General features: G+C 41.8%; 1 protein-coding gene across 3 annotated transcripts; it reads right to left on the bottom strand.

Moving 5' to 3' along the window:
• Nucleotides 1-3,694: 3,694 nt before the first annotated feature.
• On the bottom strand, nt 3,695-13,285 carry VBP1 (VHL binding protein 1). Of its 3 annotated transcripts, none has more exons than XM_081897477.1 (6): nt 13,143-13,285; nt 11,363-11,487; nt 8,685-8,751; nt 8,424-8,522; nt 6,723-6,861; nt 3,695-4,605 (listed from the first exon to the last, which is right to left on the bottom strand). In XM_081897477.1, exons 1-6 carry the CDS (start codon nt 13,239-13,241, stop codon nt 4,535-4,537), a joined length of 600 nt encoding a protein of 199 aa, XP_081753603.1. In that variant the 5' UTR covers nt 13,242-13,285; the 3' UTR covers nt 3,695-4,534. The 3 variants fall into 3 exon arrangements, with proteins under 3 accessions (XP_081753603.1, XP_081753604.1, XP_081753605.1); XM_081897478.1 differs by lacking the exon at nt 13,143-13,285 and adding an exon at nt 12,788-12,983; XM_081897479.1 differs by lacking the exon at nt 13,143-13,285 and adding an exon at nt 11,805-12,092.
• Between the last annotated feature and the right edge of the window lie 2,028 nt (nt 13,286-15,313).

Below are 15,313 nucleotides of genomic sequence, written 5' to 3'. Positions count from 1 at the left end.
AATGTTGGGAGTCAACATCCTTGCAGTGCATCCTTGCAGTGCCTGTTGCCACACTCTAGCTGCCCCCCTCTCATTAAAAAAAGGCTTCTTGCTTTTAACACCCAGCTGACACAGGAACACTAATGGGCCTTGTGGGAAATAAAGCTAGGGTATGCAGTGGCAGGATCTCCCTAGCTTTCCACAATGTCTCAGAGCAATGCTGTATTGGAAGAACCGCAGGACAGACAAATGGTGGTTAGACTCAGTAGGCCTGGTACAGCTCAGAGCAGAAACACAATTGGATAAAAGGAACCAGAAGGCACTTTGTACACAGACCCTTTAATCCTGGCCCTGGTCACAGCTGGTGAAGGTGAGGATTAAAGAGAACGTCCTATAGCATGGTATTCTTAGGAACCAAAAAAGTGTCCATCTGTGCAGCAATGCTACCAAGTGGATGATGGATGGTGGACGGACATTGGACATGTTCCAGTCTTAGCTGGATATATCCCTGCAAGATCATGGGTTTAAAACAGGCAGTCAACTATGGTGCTCTTCAGCTGTTGCTTGACTCAAACTTCCAGCAACTCCAGCTAGTAAGGGCATTGGCCAGGGGTGATGAGAGTTGTAGTCCAGCAAAAAGATAAGAGCTGCCACCTGATTATAGAATCTGAGTCAATTAGTTATATTTGTATGTAGGAGAAAATAGTTCTTGAAGCAATAAACATATTTTCTGTTCTTAAGGTTATGTACATGTATCCTCTTGAGAATACATTGCTTCCTATGAGAGATGGGAAATGTAGCCAGAGAAGGATCAGGAAATGGCAACCAAAATGATCAAGGCATGGAAGTACATAAATATGAGAAAATGTTCCAACAGTTGGAGCTGTTTGCTTTAGAAAAAATGGAGAGTAAATTGAGGGATGGAGAATGATGAATGTTTATAGAATTATTCAGGGCCAGGGGAGAAATTGCAGTCGAGTAATAGTGGAAGATTCAAGACAGTGCGTACCTGGAAGTGTTGAGTTTGCACCCACAATATGTAGTAATGGCCACTAACTTGTATGACTTTAAAATGGGGCTAATAAAAATTCATGAAGGATATCTGGTTCCTAGGCATGATGGCCAAGTATTAGCTCCAGTGTATGTTGCAAAGATTCACAAGTGAGAAGCGTCCTGTTGCATGTAGAGGACCCCTGGGAGCATTGGATGCTGGAGTAGGTGGGCCTTTGGTATAAGCAACTCTTCTCTTATGATGAAACTTCAGAAAGGATGTCACATCATTTGCCTCAAGATCTTGTGCTGAGATGACCATGTATGAATGACTGAATTTGTAAGCACCTACCTCTTCCTTAAAACTGCAGGGATTTGAATCCTAGAATTATTGCAGTCCTGGAGCAATGCACTGGAAGTTTGGTGTTACAGCAACTTGCTGAAGCACAGTCTTAGAAAAGGAATTTCTTCTCTAGACTATCGTCGCCTAAGAGGGTGCTTGCCACACACACACACACATACATACACAAATATACTATATATTCCAACTTTATTTTGTGGAGCTCAAGATAGGGTATGTGAGGAGATTTCCCATCCAGGAAGTGACCAGCTCTCAGACCGTCATTACTCAGACCCATTCTGAAGCATTTTTACAGTGGGCTTTCAACTGGCTGAGCTGTATAATGAGGTGGGATTACTGCTACCATACAGCAGTTCTGGCTACAAATCATGCCTAGGATAGTAAAGGGCTCTCAGCTCTTTCAAAGGCACCACAGCTCTTCTCAGTCCCTCATGCTGCATCATGGCTAGACACAATCAAGAGATATTGGGTATACTGAGTAGCAGTGTTAGGCCACTGTGGAATAACCAGAAACATTTGGGAAATAAAGGGAGACATTCACAGGCAGAGATCCATAGAATTACTTTAAGTCATCCCCAAGTTGTGCACATGCTTAGGAAGCACACTTTTAAAACTCTCCTAGAATCATAGAATTGTATTTGGAAGGGGTTTCATTGGTCATCTAGCCCAATCATCTGCAATGCAAAGCTAAAACAATCTGACAGACGGCCACCTGGCCTATTTAAAAGCCTCCAATGAAAGTGTGCCACAAAACAACAGGACAGGGACTGCTCTAGCAAGCCCAAACACCCTTTGGATGTATAGAAGTGCCCTTGTAATTCTTTTGATTGCTCCCATTGCAACCAAGAGGCACCAATGCTCTGTCGCAACGTGGCGATTCAAGATGCTTGGATAGCCATTTCACCCATCTTTTAGAAGTGTGGGAGGCATGCAAAACATGATTTTAGGGCTGCAAGATTAGCTGACCTCATTTGTGCAGCAGTAGAACCATTTCAGGATCTACTATCCTTTGTTATTATTTCTGCACTGTGTTCAGAAAGTTCCATAAGAGGTTTTAGTGTTTGCTCATGCCTTTTTCATTTATGTTGCCATGTACACTAGCAGATATGGACACACTGATTAAAGCACAGTGCAACAAGGCAAGACTAAATGAAAAGTGTGAATGTGCTAACTCGTGAACTGTAGCAATTCTCTAAGTTAAGATAGGTGAGCAACAAACACAAGAGAAACATGCTCATCCCTAAAGTTTTAAGATGGCAACCTACATCCACCCTAACACCCTCAGGCTAGACGTGCCTTACATATCTAGGAGATCCAGTGTCCATATGGAACTTTTAGCTGAAGCACTATTAGCCTTACTCAGCATCTATAATAAACACTACAGCTTGAACACATATAATTTTATTCAACCATCAACTCAAAGTAAGGCAAAAACTAACTTCTTGGAGGAGTGGGAAATCTATAGCTTGAAGAGATGAAACTATATACAAAAATTCTGTAATGCAAAAGGAAAAATGAGAAATAAACATTTTGTTTCATAATCGATGTTTTTTGCATTATTTGAATGTTAAGTTCTGTATTCTTATTCACCAGAAATATTGCTGTCTTCTGTTTCTTCTAAATCTAAATAAAATAATGTCCTTTTATTTTACCATAGTATCTTAGATTTGTCTTTTAAACATGCATTTATTTTCTACAGGTTCAAAAATATGCTTTGGGATCTTAAGGTATATAGTACATGGGTAGGCAAACTAAGGCCCGGGGGCTGGATCCGGCCCAATCGCCTTCTCAATCTGGCCTGCGAACGGTCTGGGAATCAGCGTGTTTTTACATTAGTAGAATATGTCCTTTTATTTAAAATGCATCTCTGGGTTATTTGTGGGGCATAGGAATTTGTTCATTTTTTTCTTCAAAATATAGTCCGGCACCCCACAAGGTCTGAGGGAGAGTGGACCGGCCCCCTGCTGAAAAAGTTTGCTGACCCCTGGTATAGCACTTTGGGATGCCACCTCCAACACTGGGTAAACTTGAAATCTCTATTTACCATTCCACCATCATCGTCAACATTTACATTAACAATTATTTCAAAAGTTTTGGTACCCATCTGCTGAAAGGAACAGGCGCTAGAGGTTTCTGCTATAAGTCTTTCAAGTTTCAGTGAAGAAGAAGAAGAAGAAGAAGAAGAAGAAGAAGAAGAAGAAGAAGAAGAAGAAGAGGAGGAGGAGGAGGAGGAGGAGGAGGAGGAGGAGGAGGAGGAGGAGGAGGAGGAAGAAGAAGTAGTAGTAGTAGTAGTAGTAGTAGTGTTGGGTGGCTTCCCAAAAATATAAAAATACTGTACATATAATGAAATAAAAGTACAAAAACTTTAGAAGCGTTGTTTATTAGAAGAAATTAAAACACAGTTAACATTTGCTTTTCATTTTAAAATAAAACCTGCACTGCCACCTATTCGGCAGTGTAAGTACAGCACTTTTTTGACCTTAAAATGTGCATCATGGTTTCAAATAAAAAGGAAGACGCCAAGGCAAGACTTTTTCATATGAAGTAAAAAGGGAATAACACTAAGCCTGTTAACCAACTGAAGCTGGGCTCAAATACACCATCCATGTTTAAATGCAGGTTCCACCAAGTATCTTTGCAATCATCTGAATTAGAACAGATGGCAAATGCACTGATTGTGTATAGTAGGCCATTTGCTCCTGGATCCCTCCAGTTTTACAGACTTGGGATGAGATATTTATGTGAATACAGTACTGAGTAAGATCACATACAGATTGCATTGTGCATTAAATTATTTGTTTCCTCAAGAGCTAAACATGAGCTTGTGTGTGTGAAGTGTTTAGAGGATAGCTAAAACAGCTAGAGGCAGGATTACAGCGGACTGTTCCCCATATTGCTGCCATACCTTCCCCACACCAAATTTTGATATACCTCAATACTCAGATATACAAACAACCCTTTGCAAAAGACAATTCCTATAATGCACTTCAGATTTTCAGTCAAGTCTTGTAGCCAGCATTTTCCTATGACAGATTATGTTGGAAGAACCAAAATCCTTTATGGCTCATGTTCCAAAGCAGCAATAATAGAACATGCACAGAACCAAACTGGGCTTGCAAACCAATTTTTAAAAAGATGTCTGCTAACTAAGATTAAAGTTGAGAAGACATTTAATATAACAGAACTAATGAATCCTATTAATAACTATGCTTTGCTTTTGGAAGGGTCATCCTTGTTTCTTCGCTTTACGTCCCAATTATAAACTCTAGCCATATCTGAAAACACAGTTAAGGAAATTATTGTGCTGTAAGGTGAAAGCAGATGCTCCTCTCCCTGGATTTTATCTGCTTCCCATAATTAGCACAAGCAGTTTGATTCCTGAATACTAGACAGTGCTGTTCTCATAACCAATTTCTAATCTGTTCATCTGAAATATGTAAGTCTGTGCTCTGAAAACAGATCACAAATAACACTGTGCAGGGCCAGCAAGAAAAAGCCCTACAGTTTCCTTAGGATGAGCTTGATCATAAAGGTTTTTATTCCCGAATACCTGCAACAATACTAGCTTTCTCAAATTGCCAATAACTTGGCCTGCACACACTCTTGTGACACCTGGCTGGACAACAGGCAGCGTTTTCCATGATCACAACTCCATTTTCAAACCAGGGGAAATGACTGCAGCCAGCTCATTAACAGCACATCTTCACTTGGTTAAGCACCTGACACATGCTTGTGGAAAGAATAAGATGGCTCTCAATGACTAGACTGTATTTACCTGCAGATAACCAGAACACTTATCAACTTGTAATTTTGGAAAGGCTGGCTGGCAAATAACCACTTGCCTATGTTTTCAGAAGTGGTTAAAAAAAAAAACTTACTCTCTGCTTCTCTGGTTTTTCTGACTGGATGCAGATGTGTGGTTAAAACTCTCTCTGCTGCATGGTAGACAACCAGCTTATCACAATTTGAATGAGAACTATCCTGTCCTCAGTTCGAAGCTAGATAAATCTTTCGTTTTAACAACAGTGCAATAAGATTAAGGGAGAACAAAGGCAGGAAAAGGTGCTAACAAATGTACTGAATAATCCAGTGCATTTTAGACTTCCAGAAATCGTCTATGAAAACCTTTGCATAAAAATCTTAAGAAAGTTTGTTCTTTTTTGAGGTTTTCTTTTCCAAAGAAGAGCCTAAACAAACTTGATTACTCAGGAGTATTATCGCTTCTCGGCCTTTTGGCTAAGATCAAGTGTAGATTACTCAGGAGTATTGCTCACCTCTAGCTCCTTCTCTGCTCTTCCTCTGGAGAAGGAGCCTTGAGTCAAAATTCAGCCCCCAAAGTCACACCCCAAAATTTGATTTATTTTCCCTCCAAAACATTTTTTAGACAGCGCAAATCTTTTTTCTACTACTCTATGTCTCCCACTGTGATGTTTTTGAGCCCTCCAAAGTCTCCTCACAAATGTTTACTGTATTTTTCGCTCTATAAGATGCACTTTTCCCCTCCTAAAAAGTAAGGGGAAATGTGTGTGCGTCTTATGGAACGAATGTAGGCTGCGCAGCTTTCGCTGAAGCCAGGAGAGCAAGAGGGATCGGTGCGCACCGATCCCTCTTGCTCTCCTGGCTTTGCTTCGCTGGATAGGCACTGCGCAGCTTTCCCTCTCTGCGCAGCGCCCCTTCAGCGAAGCGGGAGAAGAAACGGAGCCCCTTCCATTTCTCCTCCCACTTTGCTAGAGAGGCACTGAGCAGAGAGGGAGAGAAATTTTTTTTCTTGTTCTCCTCCTCCTCTAAAACTAGGTGTGTCTTATGGTCGAGTGTGTCTTATAGAGAGAAAAATACGGTATATTTTGCTCTAACCGGTTCCTCACTGTGATGCTAAACGATTTTCTTTTGTGACCCTCCAAGATCACCTTCTTTTGAAGAAAGTGATGAAAATTATTTCCACAATTATTTTTATTTATTGACCATTGCCATGGGTGGTTCCTGTGATCCTAAAAGTCTTTTATAACCTTAACTGCCCCGCTTTGTCCTTTTAAAAAGTCCACTTTTTGGACACCAGAGGGGACAATGTGGCCCTCAGCATGAAAAAAGTTTTGTACTGGAGGGAAGAACCTTGAACCTCATCAACTGTCCTGGAGTCACTGCTCACAGCGACTGTTGTATATCAGTGATAACTGAGGATATTGTATCTTTTCGCAGCAAGTGGTACCTAGACTGAACAAACTGGGGAAATGCAATAAACACGTGCATCTGCTACTTGATTCACTATTCCTTGACCTGAATTGTTTCCACAAGCAGATTCGTTCAAAGAAAGTGGATGAATACTAAGAAATAGAGGACATAACATTGTGAAACATTGTGAAACAGGAATTCAATTCTCTTTTTAAAAGGATACTGACTTCTGTAGTAGTGAACTGATCCCTAAGAAAATCCAGATCTTCCTCAAGAGACTCAAGGTTTCTTGTGGCTGTGAAGAGATTCTTTTCTAGCAATGCCTGGGCTTCATCAATGTCATATTCCAGCATTACGTTGGCCTAAGAACAACATTTATGTTGAGGAACCTTCAATGGCTTTTGAAATTAAGTAGTGTTAAAATGAATGAATGACTACAAATTCACCTTCAAGAGCCTAAGTTGGTTTTACCCTTTCTGATAGAGACCATTATCTTAAAACACATTTAAAACAGCAAATTAAGCAGAACCCTTGACACATTATAGTTAAAAGACTGATCTTGGACACTGAATATGGAAGTTGAATACAGAAGCAATAGCATAAGCATAGCATAGCTAGATGATAGATAGATAGATAGATAGATAGATAGATAGATAGATAGATAGACAGACAGACAGACAGGCAGGCAGGCAGGCAGGCAGGCAGGCAGGCAGGCAGGCAGGCATATGTAGCTATAAATATTGCAGGTGGTACTGTTTGCAACCAGTTCAAAAACAGTATGTGAAGCTCATGTGCCATTTTTTACACTTATTTACACTGTAGCTATCTGCTGCATTTGTTGCCCATTTAAGAGGTTTGGAGAGACACTTTTGGATCTCCTGAAAAGCCTGGTGTCATTCAAAAATTTTGCTCGCTCGCTGCTCACCTCCAACTGCAGATAATTTAAAACAACTTAAATAGTACTGGTCTGGGAAACTCAATTTTGAGTTTGTGTCTGTGGGAACTCAATTTTACAAAAAGCAGATAAAATTAACCAATCAGAAACTGTTGCGATTTAAACATATTTTGTAAATATTCTGCTGCAGGAGTGCCAGACATTCCCTGCCAATTTCATCTGGGATTATGTGCTCCTTTGTTGGATGTTTCAGATTTGGGGTAAAGCAAGGTGTTTAGCAGACTCCATGTTTCTTATTTAATCCAGGCAAGGAATTCATCACTTGTTATTTTACTGTTAAGTACAGTTCAGAAAACCATTTAAATGATTGTTTAGGTCAGAAACGAGGAGCCTCTGGCTCTGCAGATGTTGTTGGTACTCCCATCAGACCCAACCAACATGGTCAATGGTTAGAGATACTGGGAACACTGTAGTCCAATAACAGGTTTTCCAGACCCAGTTTGGGTTATTGAGAATAACTCATGTGGAGCCTTAGGCTCACATGCTAACTTTAAGCACATGCAACTTAAAGCACCACCTGAAACAATGCACAATGACTGAATTCAGAGGAGCCTCCAATTCATGTAAGTATAAGCCAAAGCCTATATTTGGACAGCACAGCAAACGATGGCTAATACTGAACAGAAAAGATGAAATGGATCATTAGGGCAAAGGAAGAGGAGAACCCAGTTCATTTCCATAATCTGAAGGATCAGCTGAACTGTGCCCATTGTTGCACCTTTCAAGATCTGGGCTGAAATGTATTCTTTTGCAATGTTGCTAAGAAGCTTTTGTCCCTGCTGTTCCAAAAAATTCCAAAGATTGGAAATGGGTAATGATTTCCATTGGGGGGGGGGGAGGTTCATACCAAGCTGCGTGGCCAAATAACATCATGAAATGTTAACGTAATATTCAGAATTCATGTTGCCTTTCAGCCATGTTTGTGGCTGAAAAGAGATGCTTAGTAAGTGTGAACATGTTTTTACTTACCCCTAACCAAAGACAAACTTTATCTGTAGGAGGAACAGAAGCTTTACAGTAGAGGTTATCTGCCAATAAAAATCTGGTTTCCATCAGTTTTGTGGATTCCTACCGAAAGGAGAGATGACAAATGAACATGGCTAGACCACTTGTGTTAAAATTAGTCATTATCAATAATTTTCTACAGCCAAATAAAGATTGATTTGTGATAACTATTGATGTAGCATTGTAGATAAGATAAATACCCACCACATTGTAAAAGGTATTTACCTTTTTCTTCTGCATGTGTTTTAAGATTTCTAATGTCTGCTTAATTTCAGGAATTTGATTTTTTAACCTGTGAATAAAACAGATATAAAATATTATTTCTGCTACACTTACTAACCAATCTAATCTGCTTTATATATAATTGGGGTTTGGAGGTAGGGCAGAAACACTCAGTCCAGCATGTGAGGTTGTTCTACAGATATTTCCATATAAGGGACCCTTGCCTTATTGGGAGTCAGCCTACATTTGAACTTACGCCTCAGTTGTGATGCTGGAAATATTGAATTAAAATCAACCAAGGGGTTCTTTAACGTTGGATGTTGCAAGATAACTCTTCTAACTTTCAGCACCCGTAGAATTCCAGCTATAATCATGAAAAAGAAGGCTCATTTAGCCAGGAAAGGAGTCTTCCCTTATCAGCATTTTGAAGACACATCACGTAAGCTATTTTTGTACCTAAAAGGGCGATCAGGAGGAACAAAGTCACCTCAACTAAAGCTGACATTTGTCCTATTGCTGAAGAAGATCACAGTCAATGTGAAGAATTATTATCAGAAACTCCAGAGATTATACAAGGAAAATTCAAGAGGTCTAATCAATCTACAGCAGTTCTGAATAAAAATTACCCTCCAGATTTAGCAGACTGAATAGTCCCAGAAAAAGAGGATTTGCTAAGTAATTTTATTAACCTACCAGATAAAGAGCAAAGTGGCATTCTCACCAAACTAGCTAAGTTTCAGTCCAGATTGACCCAAATACAACAGCATGGACAACAAAACGTTGGTGAAACAACTGACAATCAAACCTTTTGCCCACAAACTGTTTCTCCAAAATGTATAGTTAAAAAGAGGACTACCAGAGAAACTTTTAAATGTATAGATGCAAACTGCAAACTCAACCATATGATATGGTTAGGGACAATCCTGATGGTGTGACTACAAATTCCTGGCTGAGCTACTGGAAATTAGTTCCAAATGAAATAGGTAGTCCTCTCCCGAGAATCAAAAAGTATACCAACACCGCTGAATGGGTTCCCACTGATAACAGGAATGGAAGCATTTTTAAAGATGAAATTGGGTACCTGGACAAAGTAGAACCAGAAGGCCAGAGCCTTAAAGAAGTTTGGGCTAAAACTGATGTCATGGAACATAGCAGGCTGTCATTCAAAGCAGAGTAATAGACAACTGATGAACTATTTTGTGCAATTTGATATTATTCTGCTTCAAGAAACATGGCACAATGACTCCATAATGATTAACGGAAACAAATGTCACTCATTGACAACCACTCCCTCAATGAAAGGTGGTAGGGTCAGTGGGGGGGGTCTAGCATGTTTCATCTCCACAAAGTTGAATGCAGCTACAACAGCCATGATTCCATGTAACCCATTTGCAACTGCTGTCTTGGTTGTAGTTTTGAAAGTATGTTTAATGCTGATTAATGTCTACATACCACCTTGTCAAAAAACAAAACAAACAAAAAAACTACTGTAAATACTATCTGGACAGACGTAGAGAATTATATAGAATCCATGGAATCCCTATATCCTACCGCAGTGTTTATCATTGCAGGGGGTTTTAACATACATATGGGAGTTAATGATGTAAATTTGTACACCCATTACAATCAGATTCTGAAACCAGGTATTTACTTAGCCAGAGGTAACTCCTGCCTGTCTAATTACATCATAAATGTAATTATTCAGAGCTTTGTTTAGTCCAAGTTGTAAGGCGGAGGGACTTGCTAATATTGAACAGCATGATAGAGGGAGATCAACCCAGAGAATATACCCACTTTACAAAGCATGGAGGCAGTGTGATAGATTATATTGTGATCTTGTGATTTGCATATAAGTTTGTCATGGAGTTAGAACTGGGCAATAATATTGAAAGCGATCATTTACCTCTAACAATGGTACTAGTAGCCCCAGTATTTAACAATTCTTCCCCCAAAACTCAATTTATCTCTAATGCAAACTTAGGTGGGACTGAAGGCAATAGAATTAGGTGGACACCAGTACACTTAATACTTAACTCGTTCCGAGGGTCCTTACGTACCCCGAAAAGTCCACAACATGAGGCGCCGTTTCTGCGCATGCGCGGCGAAACCCGGAAGTATACAATGTGATTGTACATGCAATAGCATATGGAAACTTGACCCTATTCTTTTGAATGAACACTTCTGTTGATTAATGCAAACATGTGATTGCTTTTTTTCTATTCCAGTAATAATTATTGCCATCAAAATTTGTTCGATGGTATGGCCAGGCTCATTGTCTAATTTTTCACCTGGATTTACTTTAACTCCTAGTCAAGCAAAATAATGCATGACAAAAAGCAACAGTGGGTGCAGATACCTAATTATTTAATACAGTGGCCCCATCATTACTGTAAAAACCAGCTCATTTACGTCATGATATAAAGCAGAAAAATATTAACTGCAAACATGTCAAATACTCTTATGTGCCTTTCAGACATTCCTCACAAGTTGGGCCACAGTCCTAGCATTGCAAGTTGTTTTAGTATCCTACCAGTGCATCAGCTTGTAGCAACAACTGTCTAGCTTCTTAAAGGGTAGTAGCTTATTAAATTTTAGCCAAAGAACAGTCTGTATGATGACATGGGGAGTAGCATTGTAACTTTAGAATAATCCTTATAAAGGACACCACAGAAAATACCTACCTTCTTTTCTTCTGGGCAAGGTTAAGCTCCATAAATTTATATTTCTGATACTGTTCATCCAATTTCTTGAGTACGGTGTCTGCCGTCTCGTTTCCTGGCTGTTTCATAAAGGAATCTACATCTTCCTTCGAGTAGAAACATATTATACATAAGTAACTCCCAAAGCTTCAATTCATGCAACCATGTGAAGAGTTGGTTGGTCAAAGCCTGGCCTGTTCTGACTTCTTCCAAGGCTGACATTGGGGACAGGAATGGCCAAGCACCAGCCAAAGACCCTCCTCCAGTATGAGACCCACTACTGAGAGTCCCCTGGCCCTCCTCACCATTTCTAACCACTTGCTTGCCTACCCTTTTTTTGCTTTTAAATTTCCTAAGTCACTTAGAGACTTCTTATATGTCAGCTGGCTACTAAAATTGAACAAATAACAATAATTCTGCTTACTCTTCTACATTCAAAAGCATAAACAGCATACTCAAGCAGTAAAATGTTTGGGAAGCGAGTCCAAGGTTAGTTTCTCCTTTTAGTATCAATCCCACATAAACAGGTTGCCTGAAAGGAATGGCAGCTATGCAGCCAGCCCCCTCCTCCCTGGGAATATGCAGAGGTATCTAGCTGGCCACTCAAAGCAAACAAATGCCTGTCTAGAGAAATGTTCAATCTGATCCAGCAGGGCTCTTATTCTTCATAATGAATTAGATTCATAAGATAGGCAAACTTAAAGACTACAAGGTTTTTTTTGGGGGGGGGGGAGCCAATAGCAAGGGAAGATTACTGCTTTCCGTGTATAATTGGCTACTCAACTACTGGTAGCAAAATGTTAGCATATGGCCTAATAAACCACTTGGAAGCAATTCTTACTTGATCTGAGCCAGCTCGGCTCTTCTTACAGAAGACAAATCCATGGTACACAGACCTATTAAACCATGACATTATAGCAGTTATAGTTCGCAAGACTAGCACAACCGTGAAGCTTGTTGGGACCTGACAGTATCTCTTCAGCTAGCTTCCCTTGCAGTGTTGCTATAAGAATAGGGGTGAGGGGGGGAGATCAACGGGCAGTGTCTTAGGCTCTCTGAGAGGAAAGGCGGGATGCAGTAACTACCGGTATATTACAGACCACGGAAGCTTCGCATTAAAAGGCAATCACTCTTGAAATCCGAAGTGGGTGGGGCGCAAAAAGCAGAAGAGGCTGCCCCCCCACACATATATTCTTGCCCCCATCTTTCCCTGCTGGATTTATTTCCCCAGAGGCGTGACACCCAACCTGCCTCTGAATACAAGCGGAGTCCTCGCATTCGTGCCTCGCCTGCTGGCAATCTTTTCCTAAACTAAAAACAGGCTGCTGTCTTCGGCTGACCTGGCAGGGCTTCCTGCGCGTTCCTTATAATAATAATAAAATAATAATAATAATAACAATAGGCTACCTTTAAACGCCAGTTACTGCAGGGAAGGCCGCCGCCGCCACGTGAAGGGATCAGGGCCTCCTTACTAACAGGCAGTCTACCCCTAAATGCCAGGTGCCGCAGAGCCTCCTGCCCTGCGGGGAGGGCGCCGGTCGGAAAAGAGGGTCTTTGGGGCTGACGGCCTCCAGGACATCATTCTTGAGCAGGCCCCCACCCCACCCCCCCGCTCCCTGTCAAAAGTGAAGCGCATGCGCAACCAGCACACCACGCAGGACACCCCCCCACCCCACGTTCACATCAGTACTCGAGGTCCACTCTCGCCCCCTCCGCGTGGCTCCCCATTTCCCACCCACCCCGCGCCCACATTTTTGCTTACTACGAAGATGGCCTCGGGGATGCCCAGGTGCGCCCGTTTCCCGCCCGTTGGTCCGTCGCCGCAAACAGCCTCGCCGACGGTGACCGCCGCCATCTTCATGAAGGGAGTAAAAGAATGGGGGGGGGGACACAGCCCGACGTGCTTTTCCTCCCTCGCGCATGCGGACTGGCATCGAAACTGAGCTAACCGTAGCCCAGACGTCGCGCGCGCGGGATCTGAGGAGGGGGAGTGGTGGGTCTCACTGTTGCCTGATAGGTCTTGATTGACTGCCCGAGGGTAAGGGAGGAGCGTGCCCTGCCATTCTCGTTTTGGGTGTGAAGGTTGTATTGTTGGTGTTAGATGGTGGTGATAATGTGCAGCTACCCCCCCCCCCAAGAAAGCGAAAGCCCCTTCGTGATTTACCATATAAATAAGATTGGATATCGTTATTATTATTGCATAGAAGCAAGGCTGTTTACACACTGGGTCATTAAAGCACATTGCTTCACCCCCTCAAAGGATCCTGGGAAGTGCAGTTACAGGATCGCCATGAAGGATGCCCGAATATTTTATATCAGACGTTTCCTTCCAAGAGCTCAGTATGATGTATGTATCATTATAGAGTCCTAGAATAGTTGGAAGGGATCAAATAACCTCATCCCCTGCGCAGCCACTGCAGGAATCTTTCGCCCAAAGTGGGGTTTAAACCCACGACGCCAAGGGTCTCATCCTCTTCGGTTTTCCCACTCCCCGTTTTATCCGCGCAATAGCCCTGTGTGGTAGGTTAGGTTGACTGTCACAGGCGCAGTGAGCTGGTGGGGATTTGAATTCTAGTTTCCACTACAACACGTTTGTTGTTTAGTCGTTTAGTCGTGTCCGACTCTTCGTGACCCCATGGACCAGAGCACGCCAGGCACTTCTGTCTTCCACTGCCTCCCGCAGTTTGGTCAAACTCATAATATCACTACATCACATTAGCGGTGGCAAATGCCCCTTGATTATGGTAGGGAGGAAAGGGAGGCAGGGCAACAAGAGGTGGAGCCAGAGTCAAAGACAGTAGAGCCGATTGATTCTGGTTTTGCCCCATCCACCTCCCTACTGAATTCTACAAGGGCAGCGCTGAAACTGAAAAAGAGGAAGGTAACAACTACGTAGTTCCACCACCTCCTGGGATATCTAACAATCCAGGATAGCAGTGGGAAACCGTGCTGGAATAAGGGAATTTCCCACCAAAAAATGGAAGGTTGACAACTATGCTGTCCACACTGACTGGCAGCAGCTCTCCAAGTTTCCAGCTGGTGACATTGCTAGCCCTGCCTGGAGATGCCATAATTTGAACCTGAGAACCTGGTGCTCTACCACTGAGCCATGGCCCTTCCCTTTTAAACACAGATGTAGAAGATATTTTTATACAGCTTTTCAGGTGACTCTGAAAATTTATATTAAACTATATTAAAATTTATATTAAACTATAAATGTAAAAATAGCAAATACAAGCTACAAGAGGGGGAGCATTTTGATAAACAGATCTCAACTCTATTTTTAATAGATATGTCTAGTCAGAAGTAAGTTTGATTGAGTTCAACGGGACTTAGGTTCAGGTAAGTGCATATGGAGTTTCAACCTAAGGCTTCTTATTCTTAATCCTCTGCTGTGCATTTAACTCAGGCATAGAAGAAGAAGAATTTAGATTTGATGTCCCGCTTTATCACTACCCTAGGGAGTCTCAAAGCGGCTAACATTCTCCTTTCCCTCCCTCCCTCATAACACACACTCTGTGAGGTGAGCGGGGCTGAGAGAAGTGTGACTAGCCCAAGGTCACCCAGCAGCTGCATGTGGAGGAGTGGAGACGCGAACCCGGTTTACCAGATTACGAGACTACCGCTCTTAACCACTACACACTACAACTCCCATCATCCCTAGCTCACAGGACAGGTGGTCAGGGATGATGGGAATTGTACTGTAGTCCCAAAACATCTAGAGGGCAGAATTTGCCTATGCCTGGTTCAACTCTTTATCATGTGTCCCCTTTTGCTACATTGAAGTTACTTAGTTACTTTTTATCATGTGTTATCATATGACATCCTATGCCCTTTTAAAATATGGGTTGGGGAGGTTATTGGGTTGTTGTTTTTATTTTGATTGTATTTTGTGGTTTATATTTTGATTTTATTCTGTGAACTGCCCTGAGA

Source organism: Podarcis melisellensis (assembly GCF_964234715.1).
Source record: "Podarcis melisellensis genome assembly, chromosome: Z".
Classification (NCBI taxonomy): Eukaryota; Metazoa; Chordata; class Lepidosauria; order Squamata; family Lacertidae; genus Podarcis; species Podarcis melisellensis.
The sequence above is the reverse complement of the archived record's forward strand: the minus strand, read 5'-3'. Positions and strand labels throughout refer to the sequence as shown.